Genomic DNA, 22,181 nt, shown 5'->3' with positions numbered 1-22,181 from the left:
CCACTCCCTCAATCCCTACCAACCCTGTGGGGGCCGAGATTGGGCGATCTCAAATTGTCGTCCCTCCTAGAGAAGTCTCAGATAGCTTGTGCGCTCAGTATAAGCCTCACAGGGACATGCCAGTCTTCGTACACACTTCGAAAGCTTTCCTTAAGACCCCGGAAGGGCGCATATTTAGTTGTCAGACTGAGTGACTCGGTTTTGCTATGGTCAATCGGTATTGTTATTCAAGTCACATCGCCCATCATCTTCAGAGTCTGACTCTCATTATGGCTAGGCATCGTATTCAGCCTCACCATCTTCCAAAGAATTATGTAACACGTTGCTGGGCATGCTGGCTTCGGGGGCAGGCAGCCGTAACGCTACTTCCGCCGCTACTTCAGCTGTACAGGAGGAATGGTGGAGCGGGGACACGGTGTACTTCAAGTCGCGACAAGATCAACGGACTAGGGGAGAGCAGCAGTGCTGGTTTCCCAAAAATCTGGGATGGAAAGCGCTCGGAAGGTGGTGGTGAAAGAGATGAGAAGCGGTAGGGCTGTATGTTCACCTTGTTGAGATCCCTTCTCACACTTGGCGCGACACGGCTCGACACGTGAAATGACGCTTGGCATTGATTAGGACGCGTGTCCACCTGACCATTGGGCTGGGAGACGCTAAACCTACCTAGATATCTGTATACTGCATCCATTTGGAACAGCCATGAATCTTTCCTACATGGGCTAGTCCTAGGCTCCGACGAAATCACTTGGACAGGTTGCAGACATTTAATACAATTACGGAAGTCTCAGTAGTGTTTTGGATTAGAAGCTCCAGCCTAACAGGAGCGTTAATTCTGGGAAGAGGTGGGATAGGTTAATGGCTTTCTACTTAAGTAAACTATCTATTAAGCGCGAACATGCTCAATTTGTGCCGCCCTCGCTGTGTAGAATTAATGGGATTGTGATGTTGTCTGTTAGAATACAATTGAGCAAACTCGCATCCTGTCGACGCGAAGTCAGATCCACATCACGACGCCTATAGCACAAACCAGTGAGGCAAGAAGCCCTTTCTAACTATCTACCTATCAAAGAGAGAAGAACAATCATACACACCCCTACTGCACCAAAGGTCCACTTCAGATGAATCCAGGCCTGCACTCCTAGCCATCGTCCATAAACCACAGAACCTAGTAGTCACCCAATCCTCCCTGTTCGCTTTCATCATCAAATAAGCCACGCTATGCTTCCGTACTCATCCTATCCATCGCCATTTTATGCTCGTACAACTAGACTGGGTAGAACCTCGACCCGGATATCTCATCCTCCAAGTGCAGAGCATGAATGATATCCCCGTTGCTCGTACCCTTCCAAAGACGCCTGCAATGCAATATAGTCCACTCCTAGAACGAGACGCCTTTGAATCTCCCCGTATGCGCAATCTGCAACTTCCTCCCATCATCGCCAACTCTAACCTGTTTTCACTCTCGGTAGAAAAGCATTTAGGCAAAGCCGAAGTACTCGCCTCCAGCTGTCATGGCAGTGTACAATTGTTTGCGAAGATCTTCGTAGGTATCGTATTCCGGAAGATCTAGTTCTGTGATGAAGTCAGTATGTAGATCCAAAGGTGATATCTAGAAGTAAAAACTTACGGTTGAAGCAAGTATGTGAAGAAGGCAGACGTTCTTTGCTGCCATAGTCACGATGAATATTGAACCTCGAGAAGCCGTTCATGCCCTCCAGCTCCTTGAATCCGTTGAGAGGGACCTTGCTGGTGCCCGTAACGAATTGGAGCAATTTAGCGCGCTCCTCTTTGTCGAACGATCGGACAGCACGCCAGAACCACTGGATTTGTGGAGATGCAGCCGTATAATTGTGATACTCAGTGTTGTTCTTCCAGTCGTCAACGTTGACATCCGGCAGACCTGAGATTAAAAGCTCAAGCTCTTGTTCGCTGAAGATCGCGATAAGTTCGGCGGGAACGATGTCGTGGAAGCCCTTGAGGAAGTTTTCCAGTTGTTCTTGCACAGATCCCGTCAAGCGATGTTCCGTAACGAGGCGAGCATACTCATGCTTATTTTCGTTCGTGAGAGGGACTTCCCGACCATTCTCTACGAGGTCCACAGTCTGAACTTCGCCAAAAGCCTCAACGTCTACAGAGAACGTCTCGCTCATCACACCCTCGATACTGTTTTCAAGCATCCACTGGAGAGATTTGTAATACTCGAGATCTAGTGACTCCATATCTTTAAGGTTGATCGGTCTACCAAGGATGCGCTTGTAGACTGCCCTACTAAAGTGGCAGTCGAGAACGCGACCTTCGTAGAGTGCTTTGCCGATAATTCGACCAATGAACTTGAAGAACATTAGATGTTCCGGATTGATGGAACTCAGCCGATTTGGGTGGAAAGTAGTTCGATCTGCTGCCACAGGTACGAATAAGGCGTAGTCTGGGTTGAACATCTGCCGTGCAATTACTTGAAACCATTCCCGAGTGACACCTCCTGCATCCACACCTTCTTCGCCATGGAACCGAATGCTGAGCTTTCCGTACTTCATTTCGTCAGCGGTCTTAAAGTACAGGGACTTGAATGAATCTAGGAACACTTGGTCTCGGCGAACCGCGAGCTGCAATGGGGGATGGGGATGTCGCTCTCGCTCGTTGGTGCGTGTATGGAGACGCCGATTAAAGTAATTGCGCTTGTTGTCAAATTCGAGTACCTTAGAATTCTTGACCAACAATGAGAAAGTCCCACTCATGAGTTTCGGATTCTGACGAACGAGATCATTGAGAATCTTACGGTGTTCCTCAGTAAACGTGAAAAACAAGTTTTCCATGCGTAACTCCGGAGGCGGACTCAAATGCACAAGTTCAGGGGTGAGAATTTTGCCGTGCGGGGCATCTTTCAAAGTAGTATTCTTGCACACAACCATCAGCGCTTCAATAAGTGGAAGCAGAATGGTGGCAATGTTTAGCATGTTGCCCCGCTGGCGTATGAGGGTCAGACACTCGCTCAGCTTGTTCCATAGTGGTCCGAAGGTCGAGTTCTCGTACAGAGTAAGGAGAATGTCCTCCTTTTGCGAGGGCTCAAGAGCTTCAGCACCGTCAACCTTAGGTCTGTCTTTATTCTCGCGACTTGGGTCAAAGAGGTAATCAAGCGCAGTGAGAGCCCGGAGGAGTTTCGTCTGGTCAGAACTCGCTGGAGAAAATTTGGATAGAGCCACGCCCTGCACATCTGTTGGCGACTCCGATTTCGTGACCTGGACTGTAAGATTTGCGAGATCCTTCAAGGTGGACTGCGCAAGATCTTGAGCAATCCCTAAAAGTTCTCTGCCGAATATCTCCTTGGCCCCTGGAATCGGAGAGAGGTTGCTGATAACTGATAGAGTCTCCTGGAACACCTTGCTGTTACATTCACGAGCGGCTAGAATCTTTGCCACAAGTCCAAGATTGTTCTCAGGAACCTCCGGTGGTATAAATGATCGATGCTTCTTTGTCTTCTCATCCAGTTTAGCTGAGCTACCATCGCCCTCGCCCTGTTGTGGTTCCTGTATGATTGGTTCTGACTCGGTGACCATTTCAGCGTCCCCACCTTGCTGAGAACCCTCGGGCCGGGGTTCAGGTTGTTCGCCTGAAGGAGTGGGCGCTTCAATTGACTGGCCCTCTCCAGATATGGCAGCTGCCTCTTTCTTTTTAGCTTCTTCTGCGGCTTTCTCCTTTTCTTTTTTGATTACTTGCAGAGGGCCAGTGATAACTCGCAGAAGTGTCGTGAGCTGTTCCATGATAGTGGAGCTCTCGATAATCAGCTTCCTATCCAACAGGCCAAGGAGCGCGTTGAGGGGATATCTCGTGGCTTTCGTCTCTCTCGCCTTTCCTTTGCGACTGCTCCGGCTCTTGAAACCCACAGCGGTCTCATGCTCGGTTAGGAAGAATGACCAGACCGGAGGGTTCTTATCTGTAAGCTGCCACAGGGTTTGAAGGCATTGCTGAACTACCATCAAAGGTGACACCTCTGAGTTGATTGAAAAAGTCCCATGTTTGCGGGTATTGATCTTTGGTGTCTTGTCAGCACCCTGCTGAGGTTGTTTCGCCCGAAGGGAGAGCTGCGCAAAGCTACGTTCGACCGCGTTGACATCGGCACTGCCGTCTTGTAAAATCGAGAGTAGAATGCTGATAACTTCGGCGCGATTCTGTCGGTTCTCACAGACATTCCTCAAAATATGGCTGAGGCTAGCTTTGGCACTACCAGTCTGAGGAATGAACATAAGCCGAAGTAGGGTAGCAACTCCAGCTTTATCCAACATTTGTACACATGGGCGAGCCTTCTTCTTTTGAACCTGATCGTCTTGCTGGTTGCGCCGCTCTCCTCCCCGACGGAAGGTTCCAGGAAGGAAATCGCTGAACTGATTTAGACGACGGTCTCCCCCATATGCTCGAGCTTCTGCTGAGATTTCGGGGGGCAGCTGAGCCAAAACATCCTCATCCTGTTCCATGAGGACAGCTTGACGTAGACCTGGGTCCAAAGACGCGAAGAAACTAGCAGGATCCATATCTTCACCACGAGCCGGGCCATTTGTCTGGCTCCGGCGGCGTGCTTCTTCACGTTCACGGCGCCGGCGGTCCGCTTGTTCTTGCTGGACTAACTCCTGTCGAATCTCTGGAGGTAATGCGTTGAGGAAGTCTTGGTCGATGTCAGACTGTTGCTGCCCAGTTTGATTTTGCTGGGCACGTTGCTCTTGAATCTGCTGCATCAAGACTTCTTCCCGCAGATCCTCTGGCAAAGCTTCCAAGAACTCCAAATCAATCCCCAAGCCAGTAATGTCGACCTCGCGACCTCGAATATTCGTCGTGATACGCTGCACTGGCTCAGAAGGGCCTGCCTCTGCGCTTGATTCAGCAGCGGGTTGAGCTTCTACGCCTTCCATTACCTGGTCTTGCGGCATAGACGTTGACTCTTCTGTGGGCTCACCACTCGCACTTCCCTCGGCCACTAGGGCTTCAGCCTCGGCAACTTCACGTTCCAGCCGCTCCCGCTCTTCGCGCTCTTTCGTTTCCCGTTCTTCACGCTCCTTCTGCTCTTTCCGCTCTTGTTCTTCCTTTATTTTACGCGCATTCTCAGCCTCCTTCTCCGCTTGTCGCTTCTTAGCTGCTTCAATTGCGGGAGGAACCATAAGCTTGAGGATAGAATTAATTACACGCTGGCTCTTCTCAATGGCTCCAGCACCATAGAGAACCCTGGCTTCCTCTTGCCACCGCTGAGCAGTGAAAGCCTTTGCAAACGCGACAGCTGATTGAGGGTCCTCACGACCAGAGCGGGCAAGTTGCTGTTCTCTAGCACGTTGCATCTCCCGACGGAAGCCCGGGTCGAAGGGTGGGGGTAAGCCAATTGGAACGTTGTTAAAGGAAAGTCTAAATGTGCCGTCACGTGACTGAAGTGACGGCGCACCCTGGCTCATTGCGCTCAGTAAGTTGCTGATGAAAGACACGGGTCCGTCTGCTGGAAAGACTCGTGGACCACGGCCATCAATGGCGTGTACCCAGTCACTCATACCCTCATTGCGGAGACCAGGGAGCGCGGCATCCGCGATTACTCGGCCAGATGAACGGCCTGTTCGCTGGAGAAGTGGGTTTACTCCGTCATCTGTTGTTCTAGGACCAGCACCAGGTCTGTGCGATCGATATGCCGGAACAAGAATACGATCGTTGGGTCCTCCAGGGAACATCCATGGGTTAAGCCGGTGGGTATGGCGAACTGGTGCTGGATCGTCCCAGCCCCAGCCCAAATCAGGCATGCCATCGTCATCTTCAAGACCTGGGTTGTAGACAATGTCTTCCTCGTCGTAGTCATCTTCGTCATCTTCCTCATCTAACAAGCGTCAGTAAACAATTACAATCGTGCGTAGTTACTCGAGCACACACCTTCGTCTGGCATCTCGTCTTCCAAATACTCATCTGGGTCAACACCCATATCACCAGCTATCTGCTCAAGGACCTCCGGAGGAGGGATGAAGTGGCCGAGGCCACCATGGGGAGAGCCAAGGTCCCCTCCATCTACCTCAGCAGTACCAACGTAATCTTCGCCGTTATCGTCACTCCAATCATCCTCGCCGCCATCTACGAGGCTAGCGTTTTCATCATCCCCTGTTATTTCTTCCATATCTTCGATTCCCTCCATGTCATTCATGTCGTCCTCATCTTCATCACCCTCATCCTCGTCATCCTCGTCATCTTCCTCAGTGCCGTCCTCTTCATCAGATATAATGTCCTCCCCATCGTCTAACATAACCTCCACGTTGATACCGCCGTCTCCTGGAAGACCTTCAATGGGACCCATGTCGCCCATCTCCTCATCTTCGTCAGAAATAACATCCTCGTCGCCCATCTCCTCATCGTACTCCATTTCGTCGGCATATTGATCGTCGTACATTTCGTCGTCCTCTTCGTCCTCTGATGTTTCAGATTCAGACTCGTGCGGTGGCTCATACATGCCTAGAGTAGAGTTACGGAAGAGATCTGGAGTTTCTTCACGGGTGGGGCCGACCAGATCATCATCAGACGCTGTGGATATCTCATATTCGTCCGTGGTTTCGGGAGTCGAAGATGTATCGTACTGCGTGCTGAGATCCACAGCAACAGCACAGAGCCATTTGAGAGGCTTGAGAATATACTTCACCGCGCGTTTTGCATTGGGGAAGTTGAGGTCAATATCCGCAATAGCTGCGTTTAGGATGGTGATAAAGTTCTTCTCGTACATGATCTTCGCCATTTGCTTTAGAGCAGGCGTGAGTTCAGCATTCTGGCTAAGCATGGTCCCATCGGAACGTTGGGAGACCATTTTTGAGAAGATGTCTGCAATATTCAAGAGGCGAGAGTACTTCATGTCCAAAGGTTCGTCGGAGGCACTCGCATCTCTGAATGCCTTCAAAGCATGTTCCAGAACGAATTTTCGCACGAATAGGAGGTCGGGCTCGGTTTCAATGTAGGGGGAGGAGCCTAAGCCCAGTTTCGGAAAACCATTCTCCCCAGTCTTGGCACATAGCGACACGATAACATCGATCGCACAATTCGAGGTTGCCACCTTCTTTTTCAAAACTAAGTCGCCTTCGTGGTTTAAAGTACCCACCGGAACTAGCGCGTTGAGGAGGTAGTTGAGAACACCAGATCGAGGTTTGGATGGTGTCATGGTGTGCGGGTCTGCCTTCCTTGAAAAGTTGATGAACTCGATCTTTGTACGATTGTAACTCTGAAGTAGTTCTGCTAGACACTTGAGGATGAAGCAACGGTAGATGTAAATCGGATGCGCATCGGCTTTGAATGCAATCTTTTCGGGCTTGCTCTGTTCTGTGCTGGAACCGGGAGATCCAGAGGGAGGTCCAGAAGCGGGCTGAGAGGACTCCTGTGCCTCGTTAGTTTTCTCCATATCCTTTGAAACATCAACCTTATCGTCGACTTCTTTGTAAGCCAATAGTTCGCAAAGGAGGTAGTGAATCACTCCGTCCGGATTTTCAACAACCGGCAATTTGAGATCGGAGGTCTTAGTCCTCTCAATGAAGGGGCCATTCTTTGGCTCATCCGAAGCCTTTGGAGTGCCATGTTCCTCGGATTTAGCGTTAGACGAGCCTTCAGGACCAGAAGCCTCAGCATGTTGGATAGGAGGTTCTTCCTTTTTTAAGACAAGAGTTTGAGGTCGCTGGTTTGGATCAAAGCGTGCAAGCTGCAACTTCTCATTGGTGATTTCCACGAAAATCTCTGGGGCGCGGAGGGCCAGATAATACATTTGCCTCGTGTATCCAGTCGTGTCAGTCTGTCTCCGATCCCGCGATTCGAACATTGTCTGTATCTCGCTTCGCATGATCTGACGGATTATGATATCGTCTTCGATAATATGGCGTAAAACAAGCATGAATGCACTTCGAAGCCCTTCATTTGTGATGCCAGCAAGTTGTTTGATCATTAGGAAAAGTCGTTGGATATTACGCTTCTCCGACAATCGGAGGCCCATCGTCCGAGAGCGTGTAAGCATCACGAGGACGCGTATAATCGACAGAGCAAGGGACTCGTCCTTTCCAATGCGTGGGAGGATCTCAAGAATGGCATCAAACATCTGATTCTTTTCATCCATGGAGACAATGGGATCTGGTAGCTGTTCTACCGTTGTCTCTTCGTGATCTTCGGCTGTGGGCGGTGTCCATTGAATTTGACAGGGAAGTTGGTCTTCAGCTAGAAGGCGTTCAACAATTAGAAGCACAGACCCAATCCAGGGCGAGCATTCCTCTTGTGACTGGTCGGGGAATATCTTGATGAATTCAAGAAGAACCGCAAAGCTCTCTTTTAGCTCATCTACAATCGAATTATAAAATTCTTTGTCCTGGATGACAAGTGCCAGTAAGTGAGCAGACGCAGCAATCTTCTTACCATTTTCTCGGAAGTCGTCCCCAGTTTGTAGGGAGATAAGCGATTGAACAAGAGTTGAACCAATCTCCGTACGCATGGCTGCCGGTTCAGGGGCCTTAGCTACTGCAGCAGAAATTAAATCGGCTAACTCAAAGGTAACATCATCATGGGAATTGAGAATATCCAAAGAGCGATCTATAAGTGTTTTCCGAAGATTTGCTCGCTCTTCGTCCAGGGCATCAACGGCAACATAGTCGGAGCTATTTCCAACGTTCATTCTTGTGAGATAGGCTGGTCCATTCCACAATGTGTCCGCTGGCCCTGGAACTTGGATGTCTGGTACTGGAGTCTTTGAACTCCCTTCCTCGCCGTCCTGGTGCTCGTCGACATCTTCCATCTCGACTGAATGTGAGTCGGGAGCTTCTGGATCTTCACTGTCGTCGGCATCGTTGCCAGTGGAAACACTGGCATTATCTACAGTCTCGGGAACAATGACTTCTGCCCTGCTTGGGGTAGTGTTAGGTAGGCTTCGGCGCTCCACTTCGTAAGTCGGAAGAGGGTTCCGCGAGGCTCGAGCGTGACGCGTTTGGTTCTGGCAGTACTCCCGCGCTGTCGTGTAATTGTCGCAGCACCGATACAGGGCTTCCAGAGCAAGACTCTCTTCATAGCCTCCTTCTTTAAGACGTTGTAAATGGTCTTCACTACGCGGCTCCCACGGCTTGATTCTGGGCTTGCTACGTTTTGGAATCTTATCCGCACTCTTGTACGCTCCATTCTCAGTATCGCCATCCAGCACGGTCTTGAGAATACTTATAGAAGTCTTCACAATCGATGTGGTGGCTTTATCGATGAGCTCAGAGTTCCATATCTTCTCTACTGGTTTGATGACTGCGTATCTCATCTCGACGAGGAACGGCGCTGCGAGGAAGAAATCCGGTCGATCCAGATCGCGTTCCGGTCGCGATTGCATTGAAGTGGTCTGAGGGGCTTCATTGACAAGCTTAGTGCTTGTAATCTGTCCGTAAAATGCCAATATAATCTTGATTCCCCCCAATGAAAGATTGAGGACCCGCTGTGTATCTCCCTTCATCTCATTTCCTTGCTGTTTGACAATATATATAGCGGCGTCATAAAATGTGTCAAGGATGTCCGCGAGAACTTTTAAGCCACCAAGGTTCTTGAAAGAATTTAGAATTAGTGTCAATGCTTGAGAATATCCTCGCTCCAAACCGTTATCTATCATCAACTGAGAAACAGAGGACAGGATGACAATCCAATACGCATATTTGTCTTCCGGCGACTTGGAATTCAATGGGCCTTCAAACTGCAGCTGATCAATGGCGGCTTTGCCTAGCTGGTCGGAAACAATAACGGCGCATTGTCTCTGGTAGGTGTCAAGACTTCGTCGAAACAAAAGGAGCTTTCCAAGTGACTGAAAGAAGGGCGCGATTCCTGTAGGCACCTTGCTAAGAAGGTATCGCAACGTTTGGGTATTCCTAAATCGCACGCTGTCTTGGCTCTGACGAGAGCCATTCTGAGTGACAGCCGCGTCTGCCCCGTTAGAGGTTGATGCGGCACCGTCGCTACTAGAACCCTCAACTAACTCTTCAGGCGTCTCATCTATATTCCCAATCCGTAAAACATCATCTGCTTCGTCAGTCCCGAAGCCTGAGCTTTTAATGCGGGTATCCTTTTCCCATTCAGTCGGCATATTCTTTTGCAAAAGGATCTCCTCCCAGACGCAGCTCCGGTGAAGTCGCCCGAGGCTGTCCACGACACGAGCATACATATCTGCCAGATTGATTGTACTAAAGACATTGTGCGTCGAGCGGTGGTTGAAGATTTGGGCCTGGAATGTTATGGTCAAGGCATTGCAAAGGGTGTGCACGGTAACAAGTGACTTCGCGAATTCGGTTCCATGGCTCAAGACTTCCTGGCGTTCAAGAGAAGTCAAACTGCTAGGAGGTGTGAGGGAAGTAAAAGGCGCAAAGAAGGCTTCCTTTCCAGTGTGTCGCATCAGAGGTTCAAGTCGATCCAAAGCGCGCTGAGACCGTTTAAGTATCGCTGGTACAGTAATGTGAGGTTTCTGATCCACAAGCACTTGAATGACCCGACCAACTTCCTCGCTCGTAGAGTGTGGCTCGTTGAACTTATAGGGCAGGCAAGGAAGCGTTGCAAAGTCGAGGATAGACTCCACCCCATCCGATTCAATGTATGACGAACATAATTGATGGTTAGAGAAAAATCCTCCGAGAAAGCGACATACAACGCTGATGTATTGGCTCGTTGTCGGTCCAGATGTGCTATCCTCTGTCTCGACGACCTGATTGATGGTAACCTCTTCATTCAACGCGTTGAGGGGTTCACTAGCGTCGGCATCTTGCATTTCGATATCATCACGATTGTCCGAGACTGCGGATAGCTCCTCATGGATTGGGCCGCCTGGGCCAAGAAGTGCTTGGCGTCCACCTGATACAAGTATTCGCCCATTCACGTCCTCGATCCAGAGCTTAGTGCCGACACCATCTTTTTCGGCTTTTGCAGAACACAGTTGAACCACACGTGCAATCATCTCACTTAAAGATGCGAGTACTTCGGTCTTCAGTTGTGGATGGTGACGAACTAGTTCGTCAAAAGAGTTCCCGATTAAGGTCGGCATGTCGGGATCCACATCGAGGGCTTTGATGTGAGCGGCGCTCTCGAATATCTCGAAGAAGCTCTGAAGCGCTGAAGATGATTTGAAGAGCTTCATGCCCGCTTCGGCGAGGCAGATAGCTCCAAAAGCAGGAGGTAGGGTCGAGATAGCTTCAGCTACGGGCAAGATGCCTTCGGCTAAGGGCCTATCACGAGGCGGGTAAGGCTGAGAAATGTTCCGCAATTGGGGCTGATGATTTGAGGAGGGATTCGCTGGTGGTTCCGCTTCGTTATTATCCTCGTTGGGTTGGGGCTCTACGGAAAGCTCCAGAATTGGTTGCTGCGTGACAGTCTCAAGGAAAGCTCTGCTCAAACCAGCTTCGGCGATGACTGCATAACTTGTTGGTTCATTATGTATGAAACTTGTCAGGATGTTAACAGCCATGCTCCACACCGTTGATCCAAATATGGACGAGCTAGAGAGCACAGTGCGTAGACCGCTAAGCAATTGTGCAGATTCAATCAGGTTCCGCATCAAGCGATCAAAGTTGGCGCCGGTATGGGACATCATGTGGTTCACAAATTTGAAAAGCCACCGGAGCGTTTGCTGGTGGTGGAATGGGATCTGATAATCCGTGAGCTGGGTTTTGTACTCGGCCGGTATTCCCCTCCCCTCTTCAGCCAATTTCTTAGATGTATCGACCTCGTAGGATGTTAGCTCAGCAATAGTCGTAAGTCCACCGGCATTGACCAATGCTTGAAAGGCATCACGCAGGTTGTGAACAAAGGTGTCGAAGAAATTAAGGACCTTTGGCTGATTTCGTTCTGCTTTAGTAGTTCGAAACTTCAGCACGTCAACCAAGATCTCTAGGAGTCCAGCGGAAACCATGCCTTCACCCGTTCGTGGCTGGGCTGTCGGGAGGGTATTGAGAAGAGAGAACAGCGCATCTCGCCACTCGTCGTCTTCCAGAGTGTCGCTTGGCTCTTCTTCCTTGCCGAGTTCAGCCACGGCCTTTCGGACAACGTAAAACAAAACGCCGTGATTGACATTGACATTGAGGGCCGAGCAAACGTCGGGGGCCTTAGTCTTGTGTTTTGCCAAAGCCTCTAGCGCATTGAGGGCGAACGCTTGGAGTTCCTTGGACACGCCCATTTCCCCGTTCCCCGGCGGATGAACGAGTTCGGACAACTGATACGCTAGCTGCAAACGACGGGGCTCATCCGAATCTTGTTGACCTAATTTCTGGTAGAAGTCCTTCTCTCCATGCACATAGCCCATGTTCGCAATAGCCAACAGCCGGATGGCAAGTGCATCCTCCCGGCCAGCCTGGCCTGCATCAAGAGATTGAATAATTCGGAGCTTGTGAAGCAACTCATAGTGCACACTCTCGGGGAGCTCGGCGAGACCTTGCTTTAACAGCTCGTGCACGTTGGTCTTGGACACTGTGTCTATGGAAAGCTCAAACGTCTTGGGGCCTGAGCGATGGCTCTTCTCGGACTCATGGAATGGAGAAAGTGGAGAATCGATGGCTGGCGGGGTCTGCGGTTGGCGAGGCACCTGGGTGGGACGAATGTGTGAGGTTCGTCGGACCGGTGTTGGCGTAGCAGGGACATCGTTCGTCGGTCCAGACTTGCTGCTACCTTCTCTAGTAGTAGACGAGGACTCATAGTAAGAGATTAGAACTCCACCAAACTCATGCTTCACTACAGCGTCGGGCATCGAAACGAGCGCAACCAGATCCGCGGAATTCATCTTGTCCGAGTCAGTCCGGCGATCGCCGAATGCCTTTTCTTTGCCCTTGTGAGATGGCGTGGCAAGTGCGGGTGTTGCAGTCTGGGGGCCTTTAGCAAAGGGGGCAGCCAGCTTCTGAACCTTGTCCAGATTAAAGTTGTAGTGACCTGCTAAAAGCGTGGGATGCATAGCCGTCGGAGCGAGACGCATGCGCGCGGCGTGATATCTCTGGGCAAGACGAAGACTCAGCCGAAGCGTTGTCTTCAGGAGTGAAACTGAGGTTGTGTTGAGGAGCTTGTCCAAGTGGCCGCTGCTAGAATAGAGGCTCCGATTGCCGCAGTTCTCCAGGAGCACGCGCGTGAAGTTGAGGACTTGCTCGATCAGGTCGCGGTCGGCATCGTGCGGCATGTGCAGCTTATCCAGAATGGCATCAGTCGCGGCTTGTTCTGCTGTCGCCTGGCCGTCCTCTGCGTCGCCTTTGAGCAGCAGGCGCCGCTGAAAGGGCTGTGTTTGCGGTCCATCTACCAGGCCATACTCTTGGCTGAACAGTTCTAGGATGCGATCAAAGCGGTTCAGCACGGGGATCCAATGATACGTGTCGCCGCGGGGAAAGGGCCACTGCTTCGGGAACGAGGCCAGGTGGGCGGGCAGCTGGAAGAGCGGTATTGAGGCCGTGGCCTTGACAAAGTCGGCTATCATAGGTGACTGCGCGAGGTCAGTACGTCGCCCTTCTCACATGACGGTAGCTTCTTACCAGAGTCGACTCATGTCGAGAAGTGGCCTGCTTCTTGATCTTGGGCATGGCGAAGCGAGGGGCGCGGAAGGCGGGCCGGCCTCACATGCAATGCCTTATCTGTTGGCCCGAGGAGCACGGGCGAGCGTCCAAGGCGACGCCAGAAATGGGTGGTGATGGCAACCGGGAGGGGGGGGGGCAATGCCTGCTAGATGTGAAGGCTGAGGAGCTTGCAGAGGGAAACAAGAAGACCAGAGAAGGAGCTGGCGGCTCCGTCTGGTGAGCACAGTTGGTGTGAAGCTGCCGCTCAGAGGTAAGAGAAAGTCGGCGCGTATGAGGGGAAGAAAGCGGCAGGTGTTGAGGAGGGGGAGTAGGAAGGCGCGGGTGGGAGCTTGCTCGCGGGAAACCACGGTGCAGGCGTGGATCTCCAAGAGCAAAGCAGCGACAGGACTTTGGCGGGGCGTTGGTGGCCAAAGACGCTAGTTGACGGCCTCGTGCAGTGTGGACAGAAGGGAAGAGGTGGGTGTTGGGGGAGAGTGTTGGGAGAGGGTGGTGGTGTTGGTAGATGGAGCTTGAAAATGGCAGTTTCCGCGTATTTTCCCATTTATCGACGACGATCGAACCGACAGGGCTAATCCGTACAACTTCAGTCACGAGAGGGTCCGAGCTTTTGAGTCCCCACGAGCACGGCTTGTCTGCACCCTTTGCGGTGAGGACCACACTCTTAATTCACGGGCATATAGAATCCATCGGAAATGGGAAAGGCACCGCTACCTCAAAACAAGTTATGCCTTGCTCATGATATTCACTGTAAGGGTGCGTGCGGATGCAGATTAATTCATTAGCTCAGCTGTATTCGGTTTTTCAGCACACGCATTCCGCAGGACATCTCGAACTCTCCTACGCAGTCTACAGAAGAGGCAAACATGCCACTTCACATTCCCATCCACCCCTCACATCACCGAGCTTAATACGCCCTTGGGAGTGACACGTATGATCCATTCGACCGTTGAGGCAGATGCGAATTATCAGATACCGAACATTAAAGAAACGCACGGCGCTAATATTAGCGTTGTAAAGTAGGGCTGTTAGATGCAATCATAGCGAGGTAATACGATCTTAAACAAGACAGCCTGTCGTCGCGCTAAAGCCATTCAAAAATCTCCAGCCCAGCCTCCCGTGCCACTAGCAGAATCAGGTGCAGCCTTTCCTTCGACCAGCCGCAGTGTCTCCTCCAGCACCAGAAGATCTCGCTCGATCATCTCGGCCCAGTTCTGGATGTCCCCGATCTCGTTGAGTTTCTTCGTACTCGTGTCAGCCAGCTTCTGCCACTGGGCGCTTTGCTTGGCCAAGGCAGCCGTCTGCTTCGTGAGCTCCTTCTCTTGCTTGGCTATGGCCTCTGAGTTCGAGTGGAGATCCGCGGCCCGTGTCCTCATTTCAGCGTCGACCGAGCCACCGACAGACGCAAGTGAGGCAGTCACTGCAGCGCGGGCCTCTGCCGTCCGGCGTGCCGATTCAGAATCTGTAGACATGCTGTAACGTGTCGGCTATTCTATTGTGAATGCTGGGGTACGTCGTCCTATGCTTCGAGGTGGGAGTGGTAAGTAGGTATCTGAGTTTGGGAGATGTCGTGGAAAAGCTGTCCACGAGAGATCAGCCACCACCTTTACGTCTTGCATGCAGAAATAGCCCTAGTGCTGGATTCAGATCCAGATAAGCTTTTTGCGGAGGGCGCCGCGTTAAGCCGGATTTGACACAAAAGGGTGCGAAGGATGGGAGAGCAAATGATGTGACTAGCCCAAAAGAGCGGCGAATATCAAACATGAAGACACCCAGTAGGGATGCTGTTATTCTCTGCAGTCATCAAGGATCCCAGACACGTGTTCAAGGAAGGGTGGCTACATCAATAGTATGACAGTGGAGAAGGTGTCTCGTTTTTCTGACATATGAGCCGAGCCGCGGGGTCGGAACTTGAGGACAAATCCAGTCTCTTCCACATTGTCTTTTTAATCTCTCTTATTGCTGGATTTCAACGTCTGAACAGGTTACGAAATCAGGTGTCTAGCATCATCACGGCCTGTTCGTCACCTTCAGGCCTTCAAATATAGGAGGCAGAAGTAACATCGAAGTAGCAGAAGTCGCCGGTCTTGCCGAAAGGCCTCACTGTTGGTGCACAATGGAACGTCGAAGAGAGCCCAGCAGTGGATAGTATGCCGAGGTTGTCGGATGTTTATCGATAAAGTTCTCGAAGTGCATAATAAGGTAACCATCAAATCCTCTAGTGCTCCTCGCCCTCGACTCTCCCCTCTCGGCTCACAGGTGGAACATTTCTCAATTTACCTCGTTCTGAAGGCCATATTCTAGCCACATGCGTCTTATGCCTAGCATACGTTGTTTAAGTATATTGTACGATGTGTATCCTCTCCCGAAACCCTTCCTTTCCTATTTCCTATTTCAACACGGAGGCAACTTTCCCGCCGTTAGCAGAGCGTTCTGCTGCTACCTGAGAGGCCAATTCGCCCGCCACCTCGATCGAGAGTTAAACATCCGCTCGAAATTGGATGCAGTAATAGTCATATGCTGCTGATAGAGTATTCCCAGTAAGCAAACCCATCTCTCACTCGTTTAGCCATCTCTGTCCTCCAGACGTTGTCCACGGAACCAACAGCGGTTTCATGCGTAAATATTTACGCCTCTCAACACCCAGGCCCGGCTTTGACTTCCACAGTACTTGCAGGTACACTACCATTAGCACTAGAGGCAAATACACCGAAGCCAGCCCAGAACACTACCTAGAATAAACGCACCATAATTCCCAGGTTCACGAATTCTTGTATGCTTATGTCTAGGGTGCCTCTCTAGAACCTCCACATTTCACCGCTAGCGATGCCCAAACGGCTCAGTTTCTTAGCCTCTATCTAACCCTGTTGTCTTTGAAGACAATCATCTTCCGGAGAAACCTATTTCAATTTGGCGCGGAAGATCTTCTCCCGCATAGCTTTTGGTCAGAACATCTCATGTTCATTTTAAATATTGCTATAAAATAGTCTGTCGTCCAACGGTCCGGATCTCGCATACCCAAAATTTTACTCTCCACGATGCAGTTGATTTCTTTAACTTCTATTATCACTGCCGTTGCAGCCCAGCAGCTTGCATGGGGGCAGTGTGGAGGAAATGGCTGGACAGGGGAAACTTCATGCGTTAATGGATATACCTGCCAAATCAGTAATGAATGGTATTCCCAATGCATACCAAGCAGTGCTGCACCAGGTAAAATCTCACTCTCTTCACATAGAATTAACTACCGCTAACTATTTCAAAACAAGCTAGCACAACTCTAAAGACAAGAGTTGCCTCTTCCGCAGAACCGGCACCGACATCCGTTGCCTCAGGCATAATCTCAAAGGCCAATGGCACAAAATTTAACATTGACGGAGTTACAAAATGTCAGCTACCGACTTGTACAACATTAGCTTCTCCCCTATCTAACCAATGCCCTCTTTATAGACTATGCGGGGACTAACAGCTACTGGATTGCCTTTTTAACCAACAACAACGACGTGGACACCATCATGTCCCATCTTCAAACTTCCGGTCTCAAAATCCTAAGAATTTGGGGTTTCAACGATGTCACTACTATCCCAGGTGCAGGCACAGTTTACTTCCAATCTTTCTCCGGGTCCTCCGCAACCATCAACACTGGGACATACGGCCTGCAGCGTCTGGACTACGTAGTTAAGACTGCCGAGAAATATGGCATTAAACTGATAATCAACTTTGTCAACAATTGGACAGACTATGGCGGTATGGCTGCCTACTTCTCTGCTTGCGGTGTGAGCAGCAATGAGCAGTGGTATCAGGCAGCCAAATGCCAAAACATATACCAAAACTACATCAAGGCCGTAATATCCCGCTACCGGACCTCGCCTGCTGTATTTGCCTGGGAGTTAGCCAACGAGCCACGTTGCAAAGGATGCGCAACCGCTATCCTTACAACCTGGATTCAAAAGACGTCGGACTACATCCGCTCTCTTGACTCGGACCATATGATCACTGCCGGTGACGAGGGATTTGGCCTTGCCGGGGACGGCAGCTACCCTTACCAGTTCTCGGAAGGCATTGACTGGGCAGCCAACCTCGCTGTCGCCAACATCTCGTTCGGAACATTCCATCTTTACCCTACTAGCTGGAGTGTGTCGAACGCTTTTGGCAACAACTGGACTACAGCCCATGCAAAGATCTGTCAACAGCTGAAGAAGCCCTGCTTGTTCGAGGAGTATGGTGTTCCAAATCAGAATGACCACTGCTCGGTTGAGAAGGAGTGGCAGGCGACGAGCCTGGCAGCCAAGGACAGTGGAATGGCAGGAGATCTCTTCTGGCAGTTAGGAGACACCCTCAAATCAACAGGATCGCAGACTTCAAACGACGGCTATACTATCTACTATGGGAGCAGCGACTGGACGTGTCTAGTTACTAATCATGTTAAGGCTATTGGATAGGCCAGAATAGGATCTCTGAAATGGCTCCTGCACGTACTGATCTGTATATATGCCTCTAATAATGGATTTGTTTTAACAAGAACGGGTGCTTCTCCTATGATACGTTCCATAAAGGCTCAAAGCTATACGGATGAATAAGAGTGTTTAGTACGCCCTTTTGATCAGCTTCCAGTCGCTCGCTTCTGACACTAGTGTTTGATAATGGAAGACGGTAACAGACAGCGACTTAGTGGCTGAGGCCCGGCCCGCATATCTCAAAGATCCCCACCCTCTACACCTTTCGACAAGGCTGCAGAAAGCCGCCCCGAGTCGTCTCATCTCACCACTCTTTGTCTAACCATAATGATGGCGATGGACGCCAGTTATGGAGAGCCGAAGCCAGATGAGTGAAGGGGCCAGAGCGAGGCGTGCGCCACAGAAGCGGCAGCTTTCAGCTTATGCGCCCCAGCCCGGCTGGCCACGAACAGATCGCAGAGTCTCAGACAAGATCGAGAGCCTTCCCTTGTGTAGCATTTGACAAGTGAATGTGACCCAGCCGCGAGTGAGATCTTCTCTTTCCGTGCCCCACCAAACCCCCAAGTCTTCTCCCGGCCAAACAACGACAGCCATTGCGCTGTTGCAGCGTCGAATCAGTTCGCGATACGAGATAGATTCCCCAGAAGGCTGAAACCTCAGGCGTCGAAGTGGGGTAATGGACGATGGCCGACCGACGACCACTCATCAGCAGGTCCTCAGACGTCTCTATCCCGCCGAACACGACTGCCAGCGCGCGCACATTGCCGCCGCTCGACTTTACTTCGCACTCGCTGCCGCTAGGCTTCACTCCAACTTCACAGGCTCGTACACCGACGAGCCCGCCCAAGTCGCGCCCCGGTTACACGAGGCTGCACAGCGATCCCTCGGGGCTTGAGCGGAGTCCGTCGCACACGCTGCACGAGGAGAATGGAGAGGATGGTGAGGATGGCGAGGACAGTATCGAGCACACGTTTAAGCCTAGGGCGAGGGCACGTGTGAGTGGTCTTGGCATCGCGACTTCTGCTCCCGCTGGTGCTTCCGCGCAAGGCAGGAGGGTCTCGATACAGACCATCCCCAGGGTCCCCGTTGGCGCGAAGAGTCCCATACAAAGCCCGAGCATCAGCAGCATCGGCAGCATCGGCAGCCCCCCAAACACAGGTGACCCGCTGTTTGGAGGCTTTCCCAAGGATTCTGCAGGCAGCACGCCAGACCTGAGACGGGAAAGGTTCAGTCCACAGGACGGCGGCGATTATCAGCAATACCTGCATTCTCCAGACACGGAAAGGCTACGCAAGGGAGCTCCCTCCTTAAGGTCCGCCTATGAGAATGACTTCCACCCTACGGTCGAATGTCCGACCGCGAAGGACTTCTACCAGTCTCGTTTCTCCTGGCTCTCAGTCACCGTCATCATCCTTTGCCTCTTCTCTACCATCTTCTCTGCAATTTTCCTTGGCTTGGCGTGGAAGGGGCCGCGCTATGGCCGCAGAATCACAACTCATGGCTCTCTAACCCCAGCAGCTGCCATCGTGCTGACCTCGGTGATGGCGAAGCTCATCGAACTCTCGTTTGTCACGTCGTTTGTGGCATTTCTCGGTCAAGTGCTGAGCAGGAGGGCTTTTATGAAAGAGCAGGGCAGGGGCGTCACTCTTTCTGAGCTTTCCATGTGGCGATGGGTCGTGCAACCTGGAACTCTCATCACGCATTGGGAAACGGCGAGATATTCTGGGTTCACTGTCTTGGGTATCCTCAGCCTTCTTAGTGCAGCCTTAGCTACTTTGTACGCACCAGCTGCAAGTGCTCTCGGTGAGTAGACTGTATGATTTATAGTTCTTCTTTGAGCTGACTAATTTTCCAGTCCAACCCCAACTTAAAGCCGGAAAGTGGGAAAACATGGTTCTAGCAAGCAAAGTCAGGTCCTCGTTTGCAAACACGAACTATGTCAAACGAATATGCGAAACGCCCATTCGCACTGACAGTGAATACGGGGGTAGCACATGTTTGCAAATCGAACATGCCGCACAGGGCTATCATAACTACCAGCGTTATCTAGCCTATTGGAACACCGCTTCGAACAATGGTAACGGTACTTCGGACCAGACCAAGCGGCCACCGGGCTTCGCTCTGATGCACGAGAATACGACGGTCATACCTCAATGGATCAATGTCATTGACACGAAAGAGGTCTCAAAACATTATAAGCGCGCCGTCAACAACGTTTCTCTCGCTTTCCCCCACTCCGGCCTCTTCCAGGCCGCTCGCGATGCGAGAAATGACATCCTACAGCCAGATGACCTCAATTCCGAAGGAGCCTACTCGCTGCGTGGATCTGTACCATCGCCTGTTATGCATGTTCTTTGCACCAATTTGGATCGAGACGAATTAAAGCCGATTGTTTACGATGAATGGAACGACGAGCTTGTAAATATTACAACATGGACAACCCTCCAGGCCAATGCGACAACGAAGAACGCAACAATAGTGGATGACTTGTTCGGGTGGACTAAGAAAGACAAAAATGGGATAGACTACCCTCCCGTGTTTGCCAGGCTCCCTGGGCCGTTCAATACCATTATGAATCACACTACCCCGGGTAGATACGGACGAGACTCGATATACCTGCTAGGACAAGGCGGCAAAGACTCAGGAGCCAACCTAACTGGACAATTTGTTCTATGCCAAATCAAAGTCTCAATATCGCCATATTGCAGCTCTACTTACAACGCCTCTGGATCTGGCGGGTCACTGGAAGCAAATTGTGAAGACGAGAATGATGGGCTTATGTACATCAAAAGTCTCACTAATGCCACGGAGGTCCGACATGTGCCGGATTGGAGAGACATCGGTTTCGATTGGGCTAACAGCATGTCTCTAAACACAGGAATTATGGATGGGGATGCCAGCAATTCGCGACTCTTAACGCAGCTCATCTTACAGAAGAAAGAAGATAGCAAAGGAGATGATGCGGATTTTGATCTGAACCCCACGCTTCCGAGTCCTGCGGAAGCATTAGCGGTCATGTCAGGCTGTACGCTATTGATGAGCGCACAGGACACGCCTTTCGTAGAATTCTGGGTACGTTATTACGCCGCCCCCTCTTGCGCGCTACCCAATTGCATCGTCCAACCATGCCTCAACTAACACCGCCTTAGAACTACACCGTAACAATCCTCGAGGAACCCGCAACTCAATACTTCAACGCCTCAATCAAAGCCCAGCAATACGCCTCTGGTGGTGTCGATAGTGGCTCCAAAGGCTTCCTTCTCGTCCTCCTCCTCGTCTTCCTCATGAACATCTTCGTCCTCGTCTATTTCTTGCTCCACCGCGGTCTCGTCACTGATTTCTCTGAACCACCGAATCTTTTCGCACTCGCTGTTAACTCCCCACCATCTCACCTACTAGCTGGTAGTTGTGGAGGAGGGCCGGAAGGGAAACAGTATGTCGTGAATTGGTTCGTTAACAAAGAAAGGGATCATTTGTACATGGAACCTGGTCAACACGCCGTTGCACACAGGCATCCTCATGGTGTCACACGCACTCAACCTACGGCTAAGCCCGGCGGCGCGAGTTCTATTATGAGTGCCATATCTTCCAGAGTTGATAAATTGCGCGATCGGGGTCTGAACCTCCGGGGAAAGAAAAGCCAAGCATTGCTAAGGCCAGCTAGCGTAGTCGAAGGGGAATTTGAGCTCGAAGATGGAGAGAGGAGCTCAAGGACGGCGAGACAGTATGCTAAGCTAGCAAAAAGGAGGAGTATGCTCTGAAGCTTGCGCTGAAGCCATGGTTAACTCTTAATGTTTTGTTTTTTAATAGAGCATTCATGACACTTGAAAAACGCTTGTAGCCAAGCTCTAGAGGCTTTGAGCTTTCACCTGCACCTACTGGCGTGCCTTCAAATGGAGGGTTGTTGCCTCATGTGAATGTCAATTTTTCGACTACCCTGCCAGCCTATAAGCTCCGCGAGTAGCACTCACATGCTTCTTTGAGGGTCTTCAACTGACGTCATCCCAGCGTGCTCCAACATCCTCCCGCAGGGTGTAGAGTCAAAAGACCAATGATAGCACAGCCATCAACATACTTGCGATGTACGAAGGAAGCGCTTCTGTAAGGTATGACGTACTCCGTACATCAAAATATCCCAAGAAGACGACCAAGGCGGACGAATGGGTCACCGCATCTGATTGACTATGATCTCGAAAGA

The 22,181-nt window shown here is 50.9% G+C and overlaps 5 protein-coding genes across 5 annotated transcripts; 3 read left to right on the top strand and 2 right to left on the bottom strand.

The window, feature by feature from the left end:
* Positions 1–1,064: 1,064 nt before the first annotated feature.
* BDR25DRAFT_261873 (uncharacterized protein) lies at positions 1,065–14,029 on the bottom strand. Its single transcript, XM_033686728.1, has 4 exons — positions 13,491–14,029; positions 5,896–13,441; positions 1,628–5,842; positions 1,065–1,572 (listed from the first exon to the last, which is right to left on the bottom strand). Exons 1-4 carry the CDS (start codon positions 13,536–13,538, stop codon positions 1,478–1,480), a joined length of 11,904 nt encoding a protein of 3,967 aa, XP_033547560.1. The 5' UTR covers positions 13,539–14,029; the 3' UTR covers positions 1,065–1,477.
* A 451-nt stretch (positions 14,030–14,480) lies between these two features.
* BDR25DRAFT_303731 (uncharacterized protein) lies at positions 14,481–15,366 on the bottom strand. Its single transcript, XM_033690066.1, has one exon. It carries the CDS (start codon positions 14,999–15,001, stop codon positions 14,624–14,626), a length of 378 nt encoding a protein of 125 aa, XP_033547559.1. The 5' UTR covers positions 15,002–15,366; the 3' UTR covers positions 14,481–14,623.
* Positions 15,367–16,567: 1,201 nt separating this feature from the next.
* On the top strand, positions 16,568–16,780 carry BDR25DRAFT_225149 (uncharacterized protein; the record flags this gene model as incomplete). Its single annotated transcript, XM_033685169.1, has 1 exon — positions 16,568–16,780. One exon carries the CDS (start codon positions 16,568–16,570, stop codon positions 16,778–16,780), a length of 213 nt encoding a protein of 70 aa, XP_033547558.1.
* An 86-nt stretch (positions 16,781–16,866) lies between these two features.
* On the top strand, positions 16,867–17,968 carry BDR25DRAFT_225145 (glycoside hydrolase; the record flags this gene model as incomplete). The annotated part of the gene is made up of 2 exons (XM_033685168.1): positions 16,867–16,915; positions 16,977–17,968. Coding segments are annotated over 2 exons (1,041 nt in total), but the record flags the coding sequence as incomplete, so codon positions are not given.
* A 552-nt stretch (positions 17,969–18,520) lies between these two features.
* Positions 18,521–21,752, top strand: BDR25DRAFT_261867 (uncharacterized protein). Its single transcript, XM_033686727.1, has 3 exons — positions 18,521–19,786; positions 19,839–21,055; positions 21,133–21,752. The coding sequence occupies exons 1-3, from the start codon at positions 18,667–18,669 to the stop codon at positions 21,742–21,744; spliced, it is 2,949 nt and encodes a 982-aa protein (XP_033547556.1). The 5' UTR covers positions 18,521–18,666; the 3' UTR covers positions 21,745–21,752.
* The last annotated feature ends 429 nt before the right edge of the window (positions 21,753–22,181 follow it).

Source organism: Lindgomyces ingoldianus (genome assembly GCF_010093535.1).
Source record: "Lindgomyces ingoldianus strain ATCC 200398 unplaced genomic scaffold BDR25scaffold_16, whole genome shotgun sequence".
NCBI classification, from domain to species: domain Eukaryota; kingdom Fungi; phylum Ascomycota; class Dothideomycetes; order Pleosporales; family Lindgomycetaceae; genus Lindgomyces; species Lindgomyces ingoldianus.
This window is presented reverse-complemented; position numbering and strand designations above follow the sequence as displayed.